The sequence below is a fragment of the Eurosta solidaginis genome, chromosome 4 (genome assembly GCF_040869045.1).
Source record: "Eurosta solidaginis isolate ZX-2024a chromosome 4, ASM4086904v1, whole genome shotgun sequence".
NCBI lineage: Eukaryota > Metazoa > Arthropoda > Insecta > Diptera > Tephritidae > Eurosta > Eurosta solidaginis.
Genome location: NC_090322.1, coordinates 37,219,900 through 37,238,683, shown reverse-complemented (window position 1 = coordinate 37,238,683; position 18,784 = coordinate 37,219,900). Strand labels below are relative to the sequence as shown.

Below are 18,784 nucleotides of genomic sequence, written 5' to 3'. Positions count from 1 at the left end.
TTATGCAATAACATTATTGTTTTTTCGTTTAAAAATGCTGTTACCAAACTCTTTTATTAAACAAATGTAATGAACTTGGGTACAGAAATTCAGAAATCCTAGAAAATATATTACCGATATACTTTGTTGTTGAGTTTAAACAGTTTTTCATAATAATTTGAAAAACGCTACGTTTTCTATGCTTTTCACACTTAGAGAAGTAACCTTGTATAATAAATTAAATTTTTAATGAAAGTCAATAACTCTGAACCATTTTCGCCATGAAAAAAATTAAAATGCTGTGGAACAGGAGCAACACTTTTGTGACTACATAAACCCTGTTTCAATCTTTTACGTCCCTGCACAGAACCCTAGTTGACCGTTTTCAACCGAAACAACAATGGCAACCCAGATTTTCCCGTTATGCTCACTTAAGCGAGTGCCTGTCAGAAAGAAGTCAACACACTTGTACTTGTACACTATGTACATATTCGAAATGAAGTAGGTACTTAAATCATTGTAAACTTTACCAAGTAGCGCAACTAACAGCTGATCGCTCAAAATTTACACACACATACAAACATCACTACTGGCCATATTACGGAAATCTTAGGGAAATTGAAGTTAAATTTTTAAACAGACATAAAATGTTATAATTTTGGAATATATAGCATCTAGGACACCTTAATTGCAGTAGTTGAAAGAAACTGTTTGCTTATACTCAAGTATTTAATTATTTTTTCTAAATTTATCTTTAATATTGATGCAATGATTGATCCAATGCAACTCTGGTCTTCCTACTGTTCTTCATTCCAGTCTATTCGAGTGCCTATTTTCACGGCCTGCGAGTGCCTTCCACTCTATTCGCAACATAAACTCGAATTAAGCTGCCAAACTATATAGTAAACAATGACTTAAATTCAGTTGCGGTGTTTTGGAATGATTTCGTATTGCAATTAATGACGCCTATCCAATGTCGAAATTAAGGGCCCGAATACATACGATTTTCAATGCAGCATTGTGCGCTGCCAGATTAGTTGATTGCATGTGTTTATGTCCCCAACGCTGCCAACGCACGAAGCTACATGAAAAAACGTATGTGTTCTTTCTTTAAGTAGCTACTTAAAGTTAGTTACAGATAGCTTACAGAAAATAAGGTCAAAAAGATTCAATTAACTTTAAGTTCTAGTTTATTTCTGTTAATGAAGCTAAAACTAATTCTAAAAGGTATATACTTAGTTTTGGCATTAATATGTGCGTCCTATTGGAAGTAATCAATAGATATAGAAAACTACTTAGAAACAAAACGATATTAGTAGGTACTTCAACAAAAGTATCATAAAAGGGTACGTATTAGAATTATAATTTTAACTTTAATGCCTTTAAACGCCGCCCGTTTAAAATATATTATATTTGAGTAGGATTTATAGTTTATGTAAATAATAAAAATTACTTCCAAAAAAAACATTTTTTTCGCATCGCTCCTTTCCACGATGGTCTCGCTACCGCTATTTGCTGACCATATTTCAGGAAGTTGTCTTATTCATTTGATATGTATTTGAAATATAATACGTTAACCACAGCATTGTAATTTCTACTTTTTATGCATAGTACACACATCGATTATAAAATGAAGCAAAATCGGACGATAATCACGTCCACGCCGACATGGTTAAAAATTTGTGCGATAATTTAAACCATTCAATGCCCTATTATCTTAACAGAAGTCATAAAATACAAAACAAATTCTTGCAAAATAATTTTTTTTTTAATATTTAACAGAACCTTCTCGTGAGCTAAAGCATCTTATTTGTAAGCAGCAAGAAACATTAATTCGCAGAAAGTAAAATTTAAAGTTAAACATATATCAAAAATAATCCCCAAAAGTAACAGTGTAACGTAGTTCATAGTAAAATGCACTTGTATAAACAAAGCCAAGTTGAAAATCACATAAGAATATTGATTATATTTAGAGTGGAAATTCGTAAATAAGAAAAATAAAAAATTTACTTCTAAGTTTGTCTCATAAGTTAACGTATTAAGATTTTAGTTATAAGCGTATCTGTTTATTTGATGAAATATAATATTCTTTTAAAATGTAATACAAAAAATCTATAAAAACAAACAAAATGAAATCAAAATATATAGTAAACGTAAATTTAAATAAAAAAGTGTGTTTTTAGTTTAGCCCTTCAAAGAACTAACCAAGCGCTAGTTTAAGTACAGTAAAGTTAACAAATGACAAACATTTACGCTTCGGCTTTCATAAGAAACCTTCAAGGAATTTTTCCCCTTGCCACACAAATTTGAAGCTTTTTTATTTGAAAATATGTATTTTCCCTTATTATTATTCATTTTCTTTACAAAATTTCGTTCAAGATGTGGTCCGCGCGCATCAGTCGAAACGTGCAAGAATTTCTTGGGCATTGTTCAAGAAATATGTCAGTGCCTAAATTTATGGTTGCAGCACTCATCTCGGAAGAAATTTGATAAAGATAATGAATACAAAAAATAGGAAATTACCTATTTTCAAATTAAAAATTTTCAAGTTTGACTTACAAAAGGAAAATAAAAAAAATTCTTGAGAATTTTCTTGTCATCTGGATACTAACTAAGCGTTCAAAATCGCAGTGAAAAACTGGCCTAAACAGCATAACTAAAACGACTCATAAATTCGCCATGAGTGTTATTATACAAAACACAAATTGTTCAGGATTTACACTTTTATTGATAATTAGCAGTTTTATTGCGCAATAATATTCTTCATTTACCGTAGCATAGGCACAAACCATCAAAATCAGTAAAAACTGGACATTTGGGGAAACATGGTGAATAGCAAGACATACCGAATTAACATCATTTGGCATGGTAAATCGCAACACGTATAGAACTAACTTGCGCGCATTCAATATGCGGTGTATTTTGTCGTCACTAGGGCTGATCACATTCAACACGGCGACTACAGACTACAACCACAATAAAGCAAAGCTTGACGGCAACCGTAGCCAAGCGATGGCTTCCTGATTACTTTGAAAGCGGCAGCCACCAATATAAATTACAGCAAACAGTGACGAAAAGTTTCGAAAAAATATTAATTATGTTTAAAAAACGCCCAAAAGAATGATTTTAGCTTTTATTATCTGTTATTTACTTCTATTTTAGTTTTTATTGACAAAATAAAAACGACGCCTCTCACTGTCGCTTCCCAAAAATAGAATTAGGTTTAATCTGGCTACAACAGCTTTCGTGATTGATTGTCGTGCTGCTCTGTCGCGCCGAAAATAACGGCGTTCATAAGAACATGTGTACAAATATAATGACAGATGTAGCGGCTACACCCGCGTCGTGTATGTAATTAGCCCTACTGGCTGCTGTAAAAATTATGTTCATTCGGTACGTCTTGCGGTTCACCGTGTTTCCCCACATAACAAAAGCGACTCACTCATAAGTGGCGTTATTATAAAAAATTACAAATTGTGATATGACATTTTTTCTTCGAGTTATGACTCCCGAAACATAGAAAATTGCTTAGTCATAAAAGGGGAGTTTTTCCTGTTTATTGTTATAAATCCACTTGGGAAATGAGATACCATTGATATAAAGCTCTTTTTTGCATAGATATAGCTTATTTTTTTTATCCACGCCTTTTAAAAATCTTTTATATAAAAGTGGGCGTTGTCCTTAACCGATTTCGTTAATTTTTATTCAAATCATTCCTTATAGTAAAGGCAACCTCTCTGCCGAATTTTGTTACGATAGGTTTAACGATTTTTGGATTTATGATTAAAAATATTTGTAAAATTGATTTTATCAAAAGTGGGCGGTGCCACGCTCATTTAAAATTTTTTTTTTCAAAATTTTATCAAGAGTCTCAATATCAGTCCACACGTCAAATTTCAAAATTTTAGGTGTATTATTTACTAAATAATTAGGTTTTTGTGTTTTCCAAAATGTTATACATATATAAAAAGTGGGCGTGGTTATCATCCGATTTCGCTCATTTTCAATACCAATCTATTCTGGGTCCAGATAAGCACGTGTATCAAATTTGGTGAAGATATCTCAATATTTACCCAAATTATCGTGTTAACGGACGGACGGACGGCAGGATTGCCGTTAGTTTTATGTGTTTTACTCACAATCTTTCAAAAAAGGTACAAAAAGAAAAAGATACTCAAATGTAGACCAGGTACTGTGATAATCGGTGGCAGGATATCTTGGAAAGGAATTTTTTGAAAATATGAGGTGGATATAATTTGAAGTTCTTATAGGATAGCTGTTGAGAGTAAACCTGCTTACGGTAAAAGGATTTTACGCCTTAGGACCTGTGTCAATTGGTAAAAAAAGTACTATGAAATGGAATATTTTAATATTTGTTATTTTAAAAAATTCTCATCATAAAAAACTACCGATTGTATGTAAATTGCTGCCCATTGACACATACTCTTAGGCTCGCTTTCGCCATCTTCGGGTTAAAGCTGACACTTTATTTTATATAAATCTTTCTTTGATCTGTCAAATAAAATGCCAACTAGCGACAACCAGACATAGAACAACGGCCCGTTAGCGGAAAAAGGAGCTCGCTAAAACTGAATGGTCTCAAGGAATAACAGTCTAAATTTTTCTCTTCACAGAAATTCTCAAATTCCGTTTTCGGATTCGCAATCCCATATTAACAGTGTCATGCTTTAGAATAGAATTACCCAGAATGCAATTTTTACATGTTTCTAGGTGTGTAGGGAAAAACCGGAATCTCTTCAATTTGTTCATAATTACCGATTATCGAAAGCAACAATTATAGATACTTAATTACCAAAAGGAGTTAAGTATGAACCTGAAGATAATCCCCGCGTGCCAATGGATAGTGATCCTGGGGGTCAATTCCCTAACTGTGAAAAACTGAAAAATTTACACTCATTGAAAACTCATTTGCACACACAATTTACACTTTAAATTTTCATGCGATTCTGTAAATTATTGTGCACACTGTTTTGCTGAATTAGCGCTGAATATAAAAGTCTTATGTCAGTGAGAAAATGTTTATCAAACGCCATGAAAAGAAAAAAGGTATTCTGCAACAGTGCGTATGAGTTTTGAATGTCATAATAGTGTACACTAGCTGTCAAGAAAACTCACAGTTTTTATCAGTGAGTTTTCTTGTTCACAGTTTTGCTTTACAGAATCACAATTTCAAAGTTTACACAATTCCTTGTGTACACTTTAAAACTCACAGATAGTGAATAGGCCCCCTGATCCCGAAAAAAATTAAACAAGCAAATGCAACAACAAATTGATCCATTTGATCACATTATTGTTGTATTTGCGTGTTAAATTTCTATCGGAATCTGGATCTCTCAATCGGAACGCAGGGAGTCATGTTATATTTACACTGTCGATAATTATAACTATCGACTATCGTTAATTCTGTTATCGTTTCTCGCAATAAATGGTTCAACAGCAACAAATATTGCAAGATTGCTAAAATTGTTATCATTTTGCGGACGATCCGAGTTTAGTTAAATCATATTTTACTAAAAAGAGCAATCCAAAACACATAAATAAGTGTTAGTGCGAGCCAACGGAATAAAGGACGGGTTTCTTTTGCAAGCAAAATTCAGCAAGGCTGCAGCTGCTAACAATTATGGTGCGCGATATTAAACATGCTTTGAAATATAGCAGAAGGAACACACTCGGCTAAAATCTTTATAGCATCGGCGCTGCGTTTAAATTTCAAATTACTATTGCACATTTATTAGGCGGAAACTTTAAAGTATAAATATTGGTGTTAGGCAAATGGATTGGCGGCAATCTGAAATATGTGAACTTATACGTTTTTACGAACAAAATGTGTGTCTTTGGGACTATCATGATCAAGATTATAAAAACCAAGTGATTAGAAACAAAGCTTGGGCCAAACTGGCTAATTACTTTGACAAAGATGTTGATGAAGTTAAGAAGAAAATTAAGCATTTACGAAATGGCTATCTGACTGAGAAGAAGAAAGTGAACAAAATGAAGAACCGCAAAGTACCATATGAGCCGCATTTATACTACTATAACTATATGAGATTTTTAGATCCCGTACAAATAGCGCGCATTATGCCAGAAATTGTAAGTTTAGTAGTTCTATATAAATAACACAGACTTGGTACGAAGAAATTATATTCAATAGGAAAAGGAGCCGCAACGTACTGCTAGGCCAAAAACAACAATAATTAGCCACAATGGTTCATTCGAGTCTCCAACGGTAGTTTTGAATACTGTTATTACTGTGCGACTTAATGTCCAGTTTTTTTTTTTTTTTCAGCGTAAACCTTCGTACTCCAGCGACAATATAATAGAATCACTAGAGGAAGAGGAGGAACAAGAAGACCACCTGCGATTAGAAGAGGAGGATGTGGAAGAGGAAATAAACAATATCGATGTATGTAATTATAAACGAAATCGACTTCAAATTACATGTGCAAATTTTTTATTGCAGAGCATGCGTTCAGCTTTTAAGGTGTATCCGAAGCAACCTCACAGTGCACAATTGAAACAGGTAGGACATACATATACGCTTAATAACCATTACATATTTATTTTAGCACACTTTAATATAAACACACATAAGGTTCAAAGAATACCAACGTCTAATAAAGCTATCAACACAAGTCAGCAAAGTAGCATAGCAGCGCGACCAATGCCAAGTAAAGAGGATACATTTTGTGCGATGATTTGCAGCGAGCTTAGATTACTTAAATCGGAAGAAACATATGATAGTGTGACTGCCGAAATATTTATTGCATTGAAGAATGCAAAGGCTGCTGATCGGAAATTATTTACTAATTCATAAAATAAGAGTTCGTGTTTACTGTGTTTGAGGCGAAATATAACTTGAGGCACTGTGACACATGATGCTAAAACGAGCTAGGAGTTTATCTACTTTAAACTTGGTCACTAAGTCAATTACCTCGCATTCGGTTCAAGATAAGTAGCATTCTATTTATCTACAATAATTTTATTCGGCCCTATTATCATCCATTATTTTATTGGTGCCCTTTCTTCATTTCCATTCCAAGTAGATTACGGTGTTTTTTTTTTTTGTCGTTTTGGTTTTAATATCATAAGCAGGTTGCTTCTCATATGTAGCTCAGATTGCCTTCTTCCAAGTTTTGTCCTTTTATATTAAAAACAAAATTTTATTGATGAGTTTCAGGAAAAAGCGTTATGAAATCTAATATGTGTAAATATTTACATGCAATTTCTGAAACAGCTGTTATTCCGATAAATGTGCATTAGCTGACTAAATCGGTATAAAAATATCGATATGTCCCATATGGGTTTAAAGATACAGTTCCATGAGTCCTTTCAGTCTGCCGCTAACTGGATTGTTTCATTACAGGATGTTATCATTTTTATTGAAAAAAATAAGACGGACGCTACTCTGTCGCTTGCCGAAAACAGAAATTGATTTCAGCCAATCCAGAGGTATTCGTGTCGTCAATGGGGACAAATCACCTACCAAGATTGCGCATTCACGAGTTCAAAATTGCTTCGTTCTGCGCATTACGTCACCGTTGACTGCTTGAGCGAATGAAAGAGAAAAAAACAAGAGCTAAAGGAAAATGACGTATGAATTGCCCATAAAAAAACAGCTGATCAAATGATTACATGCGCAATGCGCAATCTTGTGCGATTTGTGATCAATGGGCAAATGTATTTGAGAAACATGCACTAATCTATAATCCACAAAAGTAAATCTAGTCGTTCACATATGTCACATCCCTAGGAGCCAGGTTATTACGTGGAAGTGAAAACTTGACGTTTTTTTTTCGTGCTTCCATATCAAAATAACATACTGGATATGGTTCAAAGTCTAGGAAAAAAAAGTAAATACCGATTGTCGACCAGAAATCTAGTTATTTAATAACCGATTAGATGTTAAGTAGGAGAATAAAGATAATCTCGTTTTATGTAACCTGCGACTTAAAGGCTGATTTACACAATTTTGCTGTGCCCGGGACGTGCAGCTCAGTGTGGAATCGACTCACGCTATTTCTTCAGCGGCCAAAGCCGTTTAATGCTGGAAGTTCATGGAACGCTTTGAAAATGAGTTCGTTGTGTGGCTACACCCTTGCTACACTACCCGCACAAAGCTTTAAAGGCAAAAAGTTAAAATTTTTAAACATATGTATGGCTATGTTAAAACATCAAATTGAAGAAACACGGCAAAGCGTTTTATACACCGATATAGTGCTGGAAATATAAATATACCTAGTCCGCTTGACAGATAAGTTCAATGTATGGCTGCACCTATATCTTGCTACACAATGTTTGTAGAGTCTCAGTTTTGTCATAGAAAAGGCGCAGCGAATCAGCATAGCTTTCTATGTAGATCCGGCATAAGGAAACTTAAGTTATCGATAGATTTGCATCGCTAGCCGGCACTGCAGTTTGCATTTTATTTAATTTTTCTTGCAGTTTGTTTAAAATAACATTACAAGTTCAATTAAAACAGTGTAATTATATTCAAGTGCATTATGGTTATTCACCAGTAAACTGCATATAAATATAAAAACGGGCAGTCAGCCTTAGGAACATTAATTTGATCACAATTGCCATTGTGCATAACTAAGTGCATATATTTTCTAAACAAAAGCTGTCTATTGAAAAACCAGTAGCTAAAAAAAATTTTGAAAAATGGATTGGCGGCAAGCAGAAATATTAGAAGCAATAAGCATGTATAGAGAATCTGAATGTCTTTGGAATCCTTTATGAGAAGAATACAAAGATATGCATATAAAAAATAGTACCTGGAAAGATTTTGCTGACCATTTAAACAAAGATGTGGACGAGGTGAAAAAGAAAATTAAAAATTTACGCACCAGTTATGTTCTTGAAAAGAAGAAAGTTGATAATTCAGTCGGAGCATCTGGCAAATCTACTTATGAGCCACGTTTATTCTACTACGATGAGATGACTTTTCTGGACCCGGTGATTGTTTTAAGAATTTTAAATATAACCGAAAAGGTAATTGGGACAAATCTGAATAATTAATATTAATGCTTTTATTTTTTTACTAGATGGGAGATCCTCTGTATGAAAGAAGCGCTACACGTTCGCTAAAAACAGTAGTTGCGAATCCTGCCCAAAAGGTAATGAATTTTTTTGTTTCAGTTTGAATTGGCATATTTGGAGAATGATAATTTAATGTAGGACTACTCTTTGCGTTTGGGCATAATTGTTTGCGTTCCCAATCAGTTTCTGTAAACTTTCAAGATCTAATGCCAACTATCATAGTCAAGTTAAAAACGAAAATTAAGGGCCTCATTCTCTATTACGAAACGCTCTTTCGTTTCGCCTCAGAAGCGAATCGCTAGTGTATTTACACTATGTTAAACGATGGCAACGTTTCATTTGACAATTGCTTTCGCCTTCGTGCTTGACATGAAGTAAGAAACCTAAAGGCCGAACGAAAATGATAGATAATACCATTGCTAGGCGGAATCGTTCGTCTGAGCTATCGTTCGCAATACAGAATGAAGCCTTAAATCACTCATGCTAATTTCACAACTGCTCAAACTCGGGAAAGGTGTCAAAAGACGTTTTTTGGAGCCAGGACCACGAATTCGAAAGCGGAAATAAAAAATTTCTTTGCCAATAGATATTTCCAAAAAGCCTTTCAGCGTTTGAGGCCGTCGGCCGCGCTTTCAAAGTTATCCTGACAGGTTCACCAATGGTTTGGGATACAAATAAAGTTTTTTTGCGTGTATGCAACATAATTTCAACAATCACGTGAACAATTTTTTGGACGAGTTTAATTCAGATTATTGTTGCCGAGGTCAGGATGCGTCGGGTATTAGCAGTAGCCCCCTATCGTAAATTACAAAGCAAAGAATTGCTTACATTTAGAGTTGGGTCGTTTCGTTTTGAACTGGTTCAATTGACCGGGTCTCTCAACTGAACAAGTGAACTAGACCTTCGATTTCGGCTTTGTAAAGCGCCAAATACACGACACGAACATTTCCGCGAACATTCCGCAATCTTGTTCGCAGCTTTGGCCATACACCATACGAACTTTTGGCCGAACATTAGTTCTCTTTCAGACAGCGATGAATACGGACAACAATTGTGCTGCAGCAATATTGCTCGCTGTGGCAATTAAGCGTAAAAAAAGAGAGAAGATCGCAAAAAAAGAATTTGGTGCAAAGAATGGTTTAAAAAACGAGCAGTTCTTGGAGAAAGTGAGCTTATTAAAGAACTGGAATTCACGTCACAAAATTATTTTAAAAATTACGTTCGTATGAGCAATTCAGCATTTGACCAACTTTTACAAAAAAATTTTCCACTCATAACGAAACGGGATACAATAATGAGAGAAGCGATTCCCCCTCATCTCCGCCTTGCTTTAACTTTGCGCTTTCTAGCTAGTGGTATTGCGCCCGCAAACTACTTATTTTTTTTATAACTGTATCCTTTGTGGCATCAGGATCTACTTCTTTTAATTTTTCGATTAAAGTCGCATAATCATTATTCTTTTTAATTCTATTACAATAATCTTTGCTTTTTACTTGCCACAATGATGGCAAAGATTTATACATTTCAATAAATTCACTCAGAAATTTTTTATTGTCCATTTTACTTTTCCGCGCACGTCTGTTCCGTTCAGAAATTACTACGATTATGAGCTATTTCGCCATACACGCACGAACAGTTCGCGCAAATGTTCGTCAAAAATTAAAATATTTTGATTTTTGGCGAACATTTGCGCGAACTGGCAAACACCACCATACACGACAGAAAAGGTCGCAGAAACATGACATAACGGGTATGTTCGCGGAAATGTTCGTGTCGTGTATTTGGCGCTTTAAGAAACTAATTATTAGATTTATTAAACTTGAAAAGTTCATATTTACAATTTGTTCCTGTACTCTTTCAACTTCCTAGATCTTCCGATATTTGTAACTTTTTTTGAAGTTAATTATACATATATATATTAACTTATTTATTAAAACACATTTAAATATACCTACACAAAGCATTGTTGCATACACATCCCCATCTATACTTGTTGACTTTTTTCGTGGGTGTGAGCAGCAGTGAACAAATTTGCTTGAAAAAAAAAGAACAGATGAAGAAAAAGAACAACTTGTTCGTTCATCAGAAGAAGAACGAAAGAACCGAATCTCTGAAATGAACGAAAAAGCACAACTCTACTTACCTTTTTCATACAGCTGTACCATTTGGATCTTTCGTACTCATTTGTTTTTTTTTTAGTTGCTGATATCTTTTCGATATGAATGTGAAAACTATCGATATGAATGTGTAAGCCATCGAATTTTTTACAGTTCTAGCTGCCATATTGCTTGCATTTTCTTGCATTGACCAATTTTCTTAATCTTATTTTATTGTCCAAGTTATTTTGGACGCTTACAAAGAAAGGATATACTATTAAAAGTGGACTCAAATGTGAATCAAGTTTGTTTTTTTGCACAAATCGTATTATATTGCAGGAGCCTTCAGTTTCATAATTATTCGACAGCGCGGACATACACATGCAATAAGCTCTTGCTTACTGCACCGACAAGATTTTATCCATTCAGAAAAATAAAGGTTTGGTGTGTGGCTATCGCACTGCCATAACAGATTTTTTGTTCACAAGTTTGAAAAATGGATTGGCGAAGAGCTGATGTTTTGGAATTAATCAGTATGTATAGAGAATCTGAATGCCTTTGGAATCCGTCATGTGCCGAATACAAAGATATTAAGTTTAGAAATAATACCTGGAAAGATTTCGCAGATCATTTCGACAAAGATGTTTACGAGATAAAGAAAAAAATTAAAAATTTGCGTTGCATGTATAATTATGAAAGGAAGAGGATCGAGAAAGCAACCAAAATATCTGATAAGAACAATATTGAACCGCGTTTATACTACTATGACGAGATGACGTTTCTAGATCCGGTTATAGTCATGCGACCTGTTTCTCTATTGGAACAGGTAATTATTGTATAAACATTTTAGGCACGTACATATATTTCTTTGTTTTCTGTGAATATCTCGAGAGTCCGCCCTAGACTGTTACAAAATAATTTAAGTATATCGTGCTTAAATATACCATTTCATAAATGACAGTAATTATATTTGCTTATGGTACATGCTAAAATTAATAAAACTATTTCCAGAGTGACCCTCTAACTGAAAAACGTCCCAAACGCTTGGTAAACTCAAAAGCTTTGGAGCCTCCTAAAAAGGTATGTCTATTTCTTCTGTTTAAGTAGCTTTTATATCACAGGCAAGGGGTTATAAATTTCGTGACAAAGAGGTAAACTCTTGCAGATGTGACTGTCCCGCACTTAGAATTCCAAAATGCGATAGAGTGAAGAAGAGATAAACTTGTATGCAAATCTTAAGTAGAAAGAAACGCACGTCCCAATAATGCGAAGATTTTATTGAATAACAAACGCAATGAATTGAAGGTTTTTGTCGGATATGAATCCAGTATGCTCTGGTTCAAGCACCTGTTACAAACACCATTGCCTTACAAACGATTTAAACCTTCTAGATCGGCTCACATTTCTCATCTGTTCTTCAAAAATATTTTTTGAAGTAACTGCGTCTCCTACCACAAGCCATCAATCTCGAGATAGGGATTTGTATCCGGCAAAGACTATCAACTTCGATAAAACGCCTCACAATTTTCAGGGAGTGTCTTTAACACAAAATCCGTGAAGAATTGCCAGGCAGTACAAATTTGAAAGAAAACATTTGCACCCTGATTAGAAAAGGGTAGAACCAGCTGCCATCATATGAGATTTTCAACTGGAAGACCCAAGATTCAGTCGAAAAATTAAAAAAACTGCATCTGATCTACATTTGAAAAAAATCTATTGACAGAATTTAGAAAGTAAAAATTTTACTCAATTCATCTTCCGTAATTCAGTTGTTGTTGTTTTTGTTGTTGTAGTCAATGTTAACTATAGTTGTAGCTATATCAGTGATTCGCCTCATTCAATAAATGCGATCACTTTCGAATTGTTTTTGTTGTTGTAGCGATAAGGACACTCCACGAAGATCTTTGGGAGTCTTATCGATGTTGATGGTCCTTTGCCGGATGCAGATTCGGTTCGGGGGTTCACCATAAAAGTTTGAATTCGTTTTAGAGGTATGGTTCCCTCGGCAAACTTTCTTATTTTGATCCCTAGAATATGATTTTCACAGAGCAATGGGCGATTTTTTTGCCTCCCCACAAATCGACCCGCCCTAATGCCCAGGTTTATGGGTATTCACAGAAACTGTTCGTTCAGCATTTTTAGTCCTCTCCTTTAGAGAGAGTATTCTCGTATCGCTGTATAAATGATGTACTGGTGATATAAGAAGACATTCCGTGGCAGTTCTGAGCGCGGGTTTTTGACAGGCCTGCATTTTCCTTCTTCTAAGCTCCGCGACCATTTCGTATACGCGTAGCTTACAAGCGGCTGGCCAAAAGCCTTATAAGTAGCTATGAGCGTGTCTTTGTCCCAAGTGCTGCCGGGCGGGACTTGAGAATTTTTTTCAGCTCTGAGCTCTAGGTACAATTGCGACACACCCAGTATTTTTTTGCTGTAGGACAGTCGGTGTGCCGACACTTTCCGCGTCCCCGTTACAAGTAAAGTCGCAGAAGATTTGCTCGATGTCAGTGCGAAATTTCGCGTGGAGAAAACACTGGAAAACAATTTTGCAGCAGACCTCATCTTTATCGGGCAGTCCCCGAAGGCCTTGGGGAGTGTTATCGAGTTGATGGTCCTTTGCCGGATGCAGATCCGGTACGTTCCGGCACCAAGCCCGACCATCTCGGGAACGATGTGTTATGACCACATGCGACCTTCTAGGCCATACCGCCCTCCCACCCTCCCATCGCCTTGCGAAACCTAGCATTATCACCGACTAAATTCTCCGCGACCTTATTTACAACATGGACGTCCCAAATGTCAACCATTTTGAACATCCACGTCGATGGCACTACGCTACCGACTGTCCTACACCCCAAAATCTTGGGTGCGACGTTTGATCAGGATCTACATTTTGATAAGCATGCAGCCGCAATTGGACCGAAAATCCAGAGCCGTAATAAAATCCTCAAATCCGTTGTTGGTAGTACTTGGGGAAAAAGCAAAGAAACGCCCATTACCACTTACAAAGCAATTGGCCAGCCGATTGCATGCTACGCGACCCCTATATGGTCACCAATCCTAAAAACTACTCACTGGAAGAAGCTACAGGCCTGCCAAAATACTGCTCTCAGAACCGCCACGGGCTGTCTTCTTATGTCCCCAGAAAACCATCTACATAATGAGGCGAGAATACTTCCCACCAGGGAGAGAAATGAGATGCTAACCAAACAGTTCCTGTTGAATACCCAGAAACATGGGCATCCCAACAGACATCTGATTGATGAGCCAACGCCGCCTAGAGGCGTAAGGAGTCATCTCCGTAAGCATTATGAGGAAATACGGCACCTGAGAACTCAGCCGTATGAAGCAAAAAAACGCAAGCAGGTCCTCAGTGAACTCCACAAACAGGCGTCGGACCAGGAATTGCCCGGAATTGCCCGGTGAATCCAGTACTCAAAGAACATTAGCCAAAACTTGCGGAAGAGGAACGCATACTCCCCAGGGAAACGCGAGTCACTCTAGCTCAACTTCGTTCTGGATACTGTAACAGGCTATACTCTTACCTATCCAGAATCAAGCCCGACATACAAAATGTATGCCCCGCTTGCAATGTGTCCCCACATGACACCAACCATCTCTTTAATTGTAATGTGGAACAAACGCCTCTAACACCCCTTTCATTATGGTCCACCCCTGTTGAAACAGCAATTTCCTTGGACTGCCGTTTGAGGATATTGATGACAATTTGTGATCGGTCGCACCTATTAGGTGGGGCGAAGCACTGCTACAACAACAACAAAAACAACCCCCCTAGATCCATGAGGAGTTCGGGGTCTCCAGAGCCTCGGCTGTTAATGAAACAGGATTCGCCGCGGATAGGTGAGGTTGACAATTGGGGTTGGAGAAGCTATATATTGCGCTGGCAACCTGAAAAGGTTGCGATACACAACCCCTGGAATCTGGTATTTTAGTCGCCTCTTACGACAGGCATACCTACCGCGGGTATATTCTAACCCCCTAACCCGCTGGGGGTATGACACTGGTAACTCCTTCTGGTGGGGAAGCGAGTTTCTATTCTTTAAAATTAAACAAAAGTGGGCATAGGACAGATACGGCACCCCTTGTTTTTTGTTTGTTTTGATGTTACGTTCCTGAACTGGACCGATGTCTGCCGACCACACAGATAATTTGCAGTCCAGCTTTCAAGTCTTGAAGTAACGTGCTGTGATTGACTGTATCAAAGGCTTTTGATAAGTCTAGCGCTACTAGTGCTTTTCTATAGCAAAATTCTCGGTTCAGTTCGCAATTCATTTGTTTGCTGGTTGCGTTTAGTGCGGTGGTGGTGCTATGTTATGTTCGGAAGTCATGCTGACGATTGGCAAGTCGCAGGTTTGCGGTGAAATAAGGAAACAGGATGGCTTCAAGTGTCTACTGGCGATAGGAAAGATATCGGACGATATGGTTGTGGTTTTTAATTCAGTTCAAGCTAATTAGCTCAAATTTATCAAATAATTTAATTTTAGATAATGCGTTTCGATTACGAGGAATCTGTTGAGGAACAGCTGTCGCCACTCCGAGAATCAACACCTACGGTATGTCGTAACAACATACACACATTTAACTTTCGCTGTAATTGAACCCTCTTCTGATTTACAGAAAATCCCAAGTGATACAAGTTCTTCGCCCATAGATCGACATACATCGCAAATAACAACGGCATCAGAAGATTCAGTAGAATTGAGTAAAGAGCAAACTTTCTGTGCAATGCTTTGTAGCGAACTTAAACTGTTGAATTCTGAAGATGTGTACGACAATGTAACAGCGGAAATTTTTTCAATTGTGAAAAATGCTAAAGTTGCTGAGCGCCAAATAATTTATCAACCAGAAGAAGACGGTAAACACGCAATCAAATGAACGCGAAGAGATGAACATCCATTACTTGTTAAAGATTAAATATAAAAATTGTTTTTATTTTATAATTGAACTGGAAGGTTATTTTGTAATTAAAAGTATACATGATCAGTTTATAATTATTTACACACAGTTAATTAAAATATAATGATACAAGAAAGAAATTAGAAGCAATTTAGAACGCTTCCCAAGGCAGTCAGTTCTATGTACAGGAGCGACTCGGGATTTTTCCCGACCAAGGACCACAAATTGTTATCCTCCCAGCAGCTCCTCGCAGCGGTACTGCGCCATACTCTCCTGCTCCGGGGAGGTATCGAACCCAATCCCTGACCCCGGCCCGGAGAAATGGTTTTGCTGCGTCTGCCGGAAAAGAATCTTTTTAGGACGGTCGTACTCTTGTCAGTGTGTCACGTGCAAGGGATGGTTGCATCGGACAGGTTGTTCTGGGCTAGATCCCAAAACCAGACTTTTACAAATCCTTTGTGGCTCCTTGCTGTTCACGCCCGTAGTCTGTGCCTTAGCGCCCCCACTACCTTCCAGCAGCTCTGCTGCTCAACAAGCCACAGCTCATACGGCCGCTCCCACTCATAACTACAATCCCCGTAGTAGAGTGGGTAGCAATGCCGAGCATCAGCCCGCCCCAGTCTTCTTCTATTCTTCATATTTTGACCCCTTAACCCGCTGGTGTGACAGACTCTTACTCCCTACCACATTTTGCACCGTTTGCCAGCACGGAATATATATGTTTGCGACATCCACCCAATGCAGCTCCTGCCCTGGCCGGGCCAATTTGCTAGATGTTCTAGTCTCCGCGACGGAATCCCCCCCGACGGGCTTTGCCAGGCCGCAAACCCAAATACACCGGGTACCCCAATGCTTACCCAAGGAAATCCAGCCCCAGGGCCACAACAGTAATTGCGTCCTAGCCTTTCACAACCCAGGCATAGTCGCCCGCCACTTACTCCTAGAGTTACGGCGTCTCCCCCGCTGCACTTCAGAATTCTGCAGTTAAACTGTAATGGATTAACTGGCAAGATCACAGAAGATAGTCGATTTCATGAAGCGGCATAACATCCGCATTGCTGCGATTCAAGAGACTAAACTCACAGCAAGATCTGCTCTGCAGACCTGCTATGGGTGTAATGTCCACAGAAAAGATCGCGAGAGCGGAAATGGAGGCGGTCTCCCGTTTATCATACACCACTCAGTGCAATATCATATATTTGATGCCGACATCGGACGCAGGGACAATGTCCTAGAACGTCACGGCTTATCTGTCCGGTCAGGGATGTAAACCTAGAAATTATCAACATCTACATCCCTCCTGCCACCTGCTGCCCCAGTGGATACCGCCCTAATATTAGGAAAGGGGATGAATATAAATCCTTTACAGACAGCCGCTTTGCTGCCCTCCCTATTCCGACTGATCGCGCCAAGGGGAGCGTGCTTTCCGCAAGGTTATTGAATCCGCCTCGGCTCGCATTATTCCCGCCGGAAGAATTCCCGAAATTCGGCCTCATTTTCCGGCGGAGGCCGCAAATTTAGCGAGAGAATGTAACCTTATAAGACAGCTCGATCCCGGCGACCCGGGACAATAAACGGAGACGCCCCCACACGTATGGTAGGAAGCTGTCACAGCTCGCCAGATATCTCAATCGTGAGCGCAGAACTCGTAAACTGCGTCAACTGGCAGCCGATGGTAACATTGGCATCCGACCACCTGCCCATACTTATTTCGCTTGAGCGTACCGCCGACTTCATCGTCACTGAAAAACGCACTTTCATAAACTTTAAAAAAGGAAAGTGGGAAGAATATAAATCCTTTACAGACAACCGCTTTGCTGCCCTCCCTATCCCGACTGATGCCCGCCAAGGGGAGCGTGCCTTCTGTAAGGTCATTAAATCCGCCTCGGCACATTTCATTCCCGCCGGGAGAATTACCGAAATCCGGCCCACTTCCCGGCGGAGGCCGCAAACTTAGCGAGAGAACGTGACCTTGTAAGACAGCTTGATCCAGGCGACCCCCAAATAAGGGATATAAACCAACGCATCAGATTGCTTGTGGATGAACACAAGCGGGCGAAATGGAAGGAGCACCTAAGAGGTTGTAACCTCTCTACCGGTGTGGGTAAACTTTGGTCCACCGTAAAGTCCCTATCGAATCCGACTAAGCACAAAGGCAAAGTTTCCATCGCCTTTGGCGACAAAGTGCTATCGGACGCGAAAAAATGCGCGAGCGCTTTCTGCCGACAATATATAATGCATCCTACGGTCGGCAAAGATAGACGGAGAGCCAATAGGCACGCACATAAACAAATTCAGCGCGTCACCAATCACCATCCCCACTAAAGAGGTTGAGGACGCCATTGGTCGTGCTAAACCATCCAAAGCAGTGGGCCCAGACGGCATAGCCATGCCGATGCTTAAAAGCCTAGGGAAAGAGGGTTTCAAATATTTAGCGCATGTCTTCAACCTGTCTCTTTCCACCTTTGTCATACCTGAGAAATGGAAAATGGCCAAGGTGGTCCCGCTACTAAAGCCTGGGAAACCAGCTAACATAGATGAGTCGTATCGTCCGATATCTCTCCTATCGCCAGTGGCAAAGACGCTTGAAGCCATTTTGCTCCCTTATTTCCAAGCAAATTTGCAGCTAGCCCCTCATCAGCATGGCTTCAGAAAACTCCATAGCACTACCACCGCGCTAAATGCCATTAGCACCCAGATAAATTGCGGTTTAAATCAATACCCCCACCATAGAA

The 18,784-nt window shown here is 38.4% G+C and overlaps 2 protein-coding genes across 5 annotated transcripts; both read left to right on the top strand.

The window, feature by feature from the left end:
- Positions 1–5,417: 5,417 nt before the first annotated feature.
- Positions 5,418–6,887, top strand: LOC137249615 (uncharacterized). The gene is made up of 5 exons (XM_067781274.1): positions 5,418–6,090; positions 6,152–6,226; positions 6,287–6,403; positions 6,461–6,520; positions 6,593–6,887. Exons 1-5 carry the CDS (start codon positions 5,773–5,775, stop codon positions 6,812–6,814), a joined length of 792 nt encoding a protein of 263 aa, XP_067637375.1. The 5' UTR covers positions 5,418–5,772; the 3' UTR covers positions 6,815–6,887.
- A 133-nt stretch (positions 6,888–7,020) lies between these two features.
- LOC137249616 (uncharacterized) lies at positions 7,021–17,763 on the top strand. Of its 4 annotated transcripts, none has more exons than XM_067781277.1 (6): positions 8,820–8,955; positions 9,045–9,116; positions 11,239–11,961; positions 12,147–12,215; positions 15,638–15,706; positions 15,771–17,760. In XM_067781277.1, exons 3-6 carry the CDS (start codon positions 11,632–11,634, stop codon positions 16,026–16,028), a joined length of 726 nt encoding a protein of 241 aa, XP_067637378.1. In that variant the 5' UTR covers positions 8,820–8,955; positions 9,045–9,116; positions 11,239–11,631; the 3' UTR covers positions 16,029–17,760. The 4 variants fall into 4 exon arrangements, with proteins under 4 accessions (XP_067637379.1, XP_067637378.1, XP_067637377.1 ...); XM_067781276.1 differs by having other exon boundaries at positions 8,924–8,991; positions 11,475–11,961; XM_067781275.1 differs by having other exon boundaries at positions 8,942–8,991.
- The last annotated feature ends 1,021 nt before the right edge of the window (positions 17,764–18,784 follow it).

Coding starts and splice junctions, on each gene's coding strand:
- LOC137249615 (XM_067781274.1), top strand. CDS start 5,773: ATGGATTGGCGGCAATCTGAAATATGTGAACTTATACGTTTTTACGAA. Junction 6,404..6,460: donor AGGAAATAAACAATATCGAT/GTATGTAATTAT, acceptor TTTTTATTGCAG/AGCATGCGTTCAGCTTTTAA. Junction 6,521..6,592: donor ACAGTGCACAATTGAAACAG/GTAGGACATACA, acceptor AACACACATAAG/GTTCAAAGAATACCAACGTC.
- LOC137249616 (XM_067781277.1), top strand. CDS start 11,632: ATGGATTGGCGAAGAGCTGATGTTTTGGAATTAATCAGTATGTATAGA. Junction 11,962..12,146: donor CTGTTTCTCTATTGGAACAG/GTAATTATTGTA, acceptor AACTATTTCCAG/AGTGACCCTCTAACTGAAAA. Junction 12,216..15,637: donor CTTTGGAGCCTCCTAAAAAG/GTATGTCTATTT, acceptor ATTTAATTTTAG/ATAATGCGTTTCGATTACGA.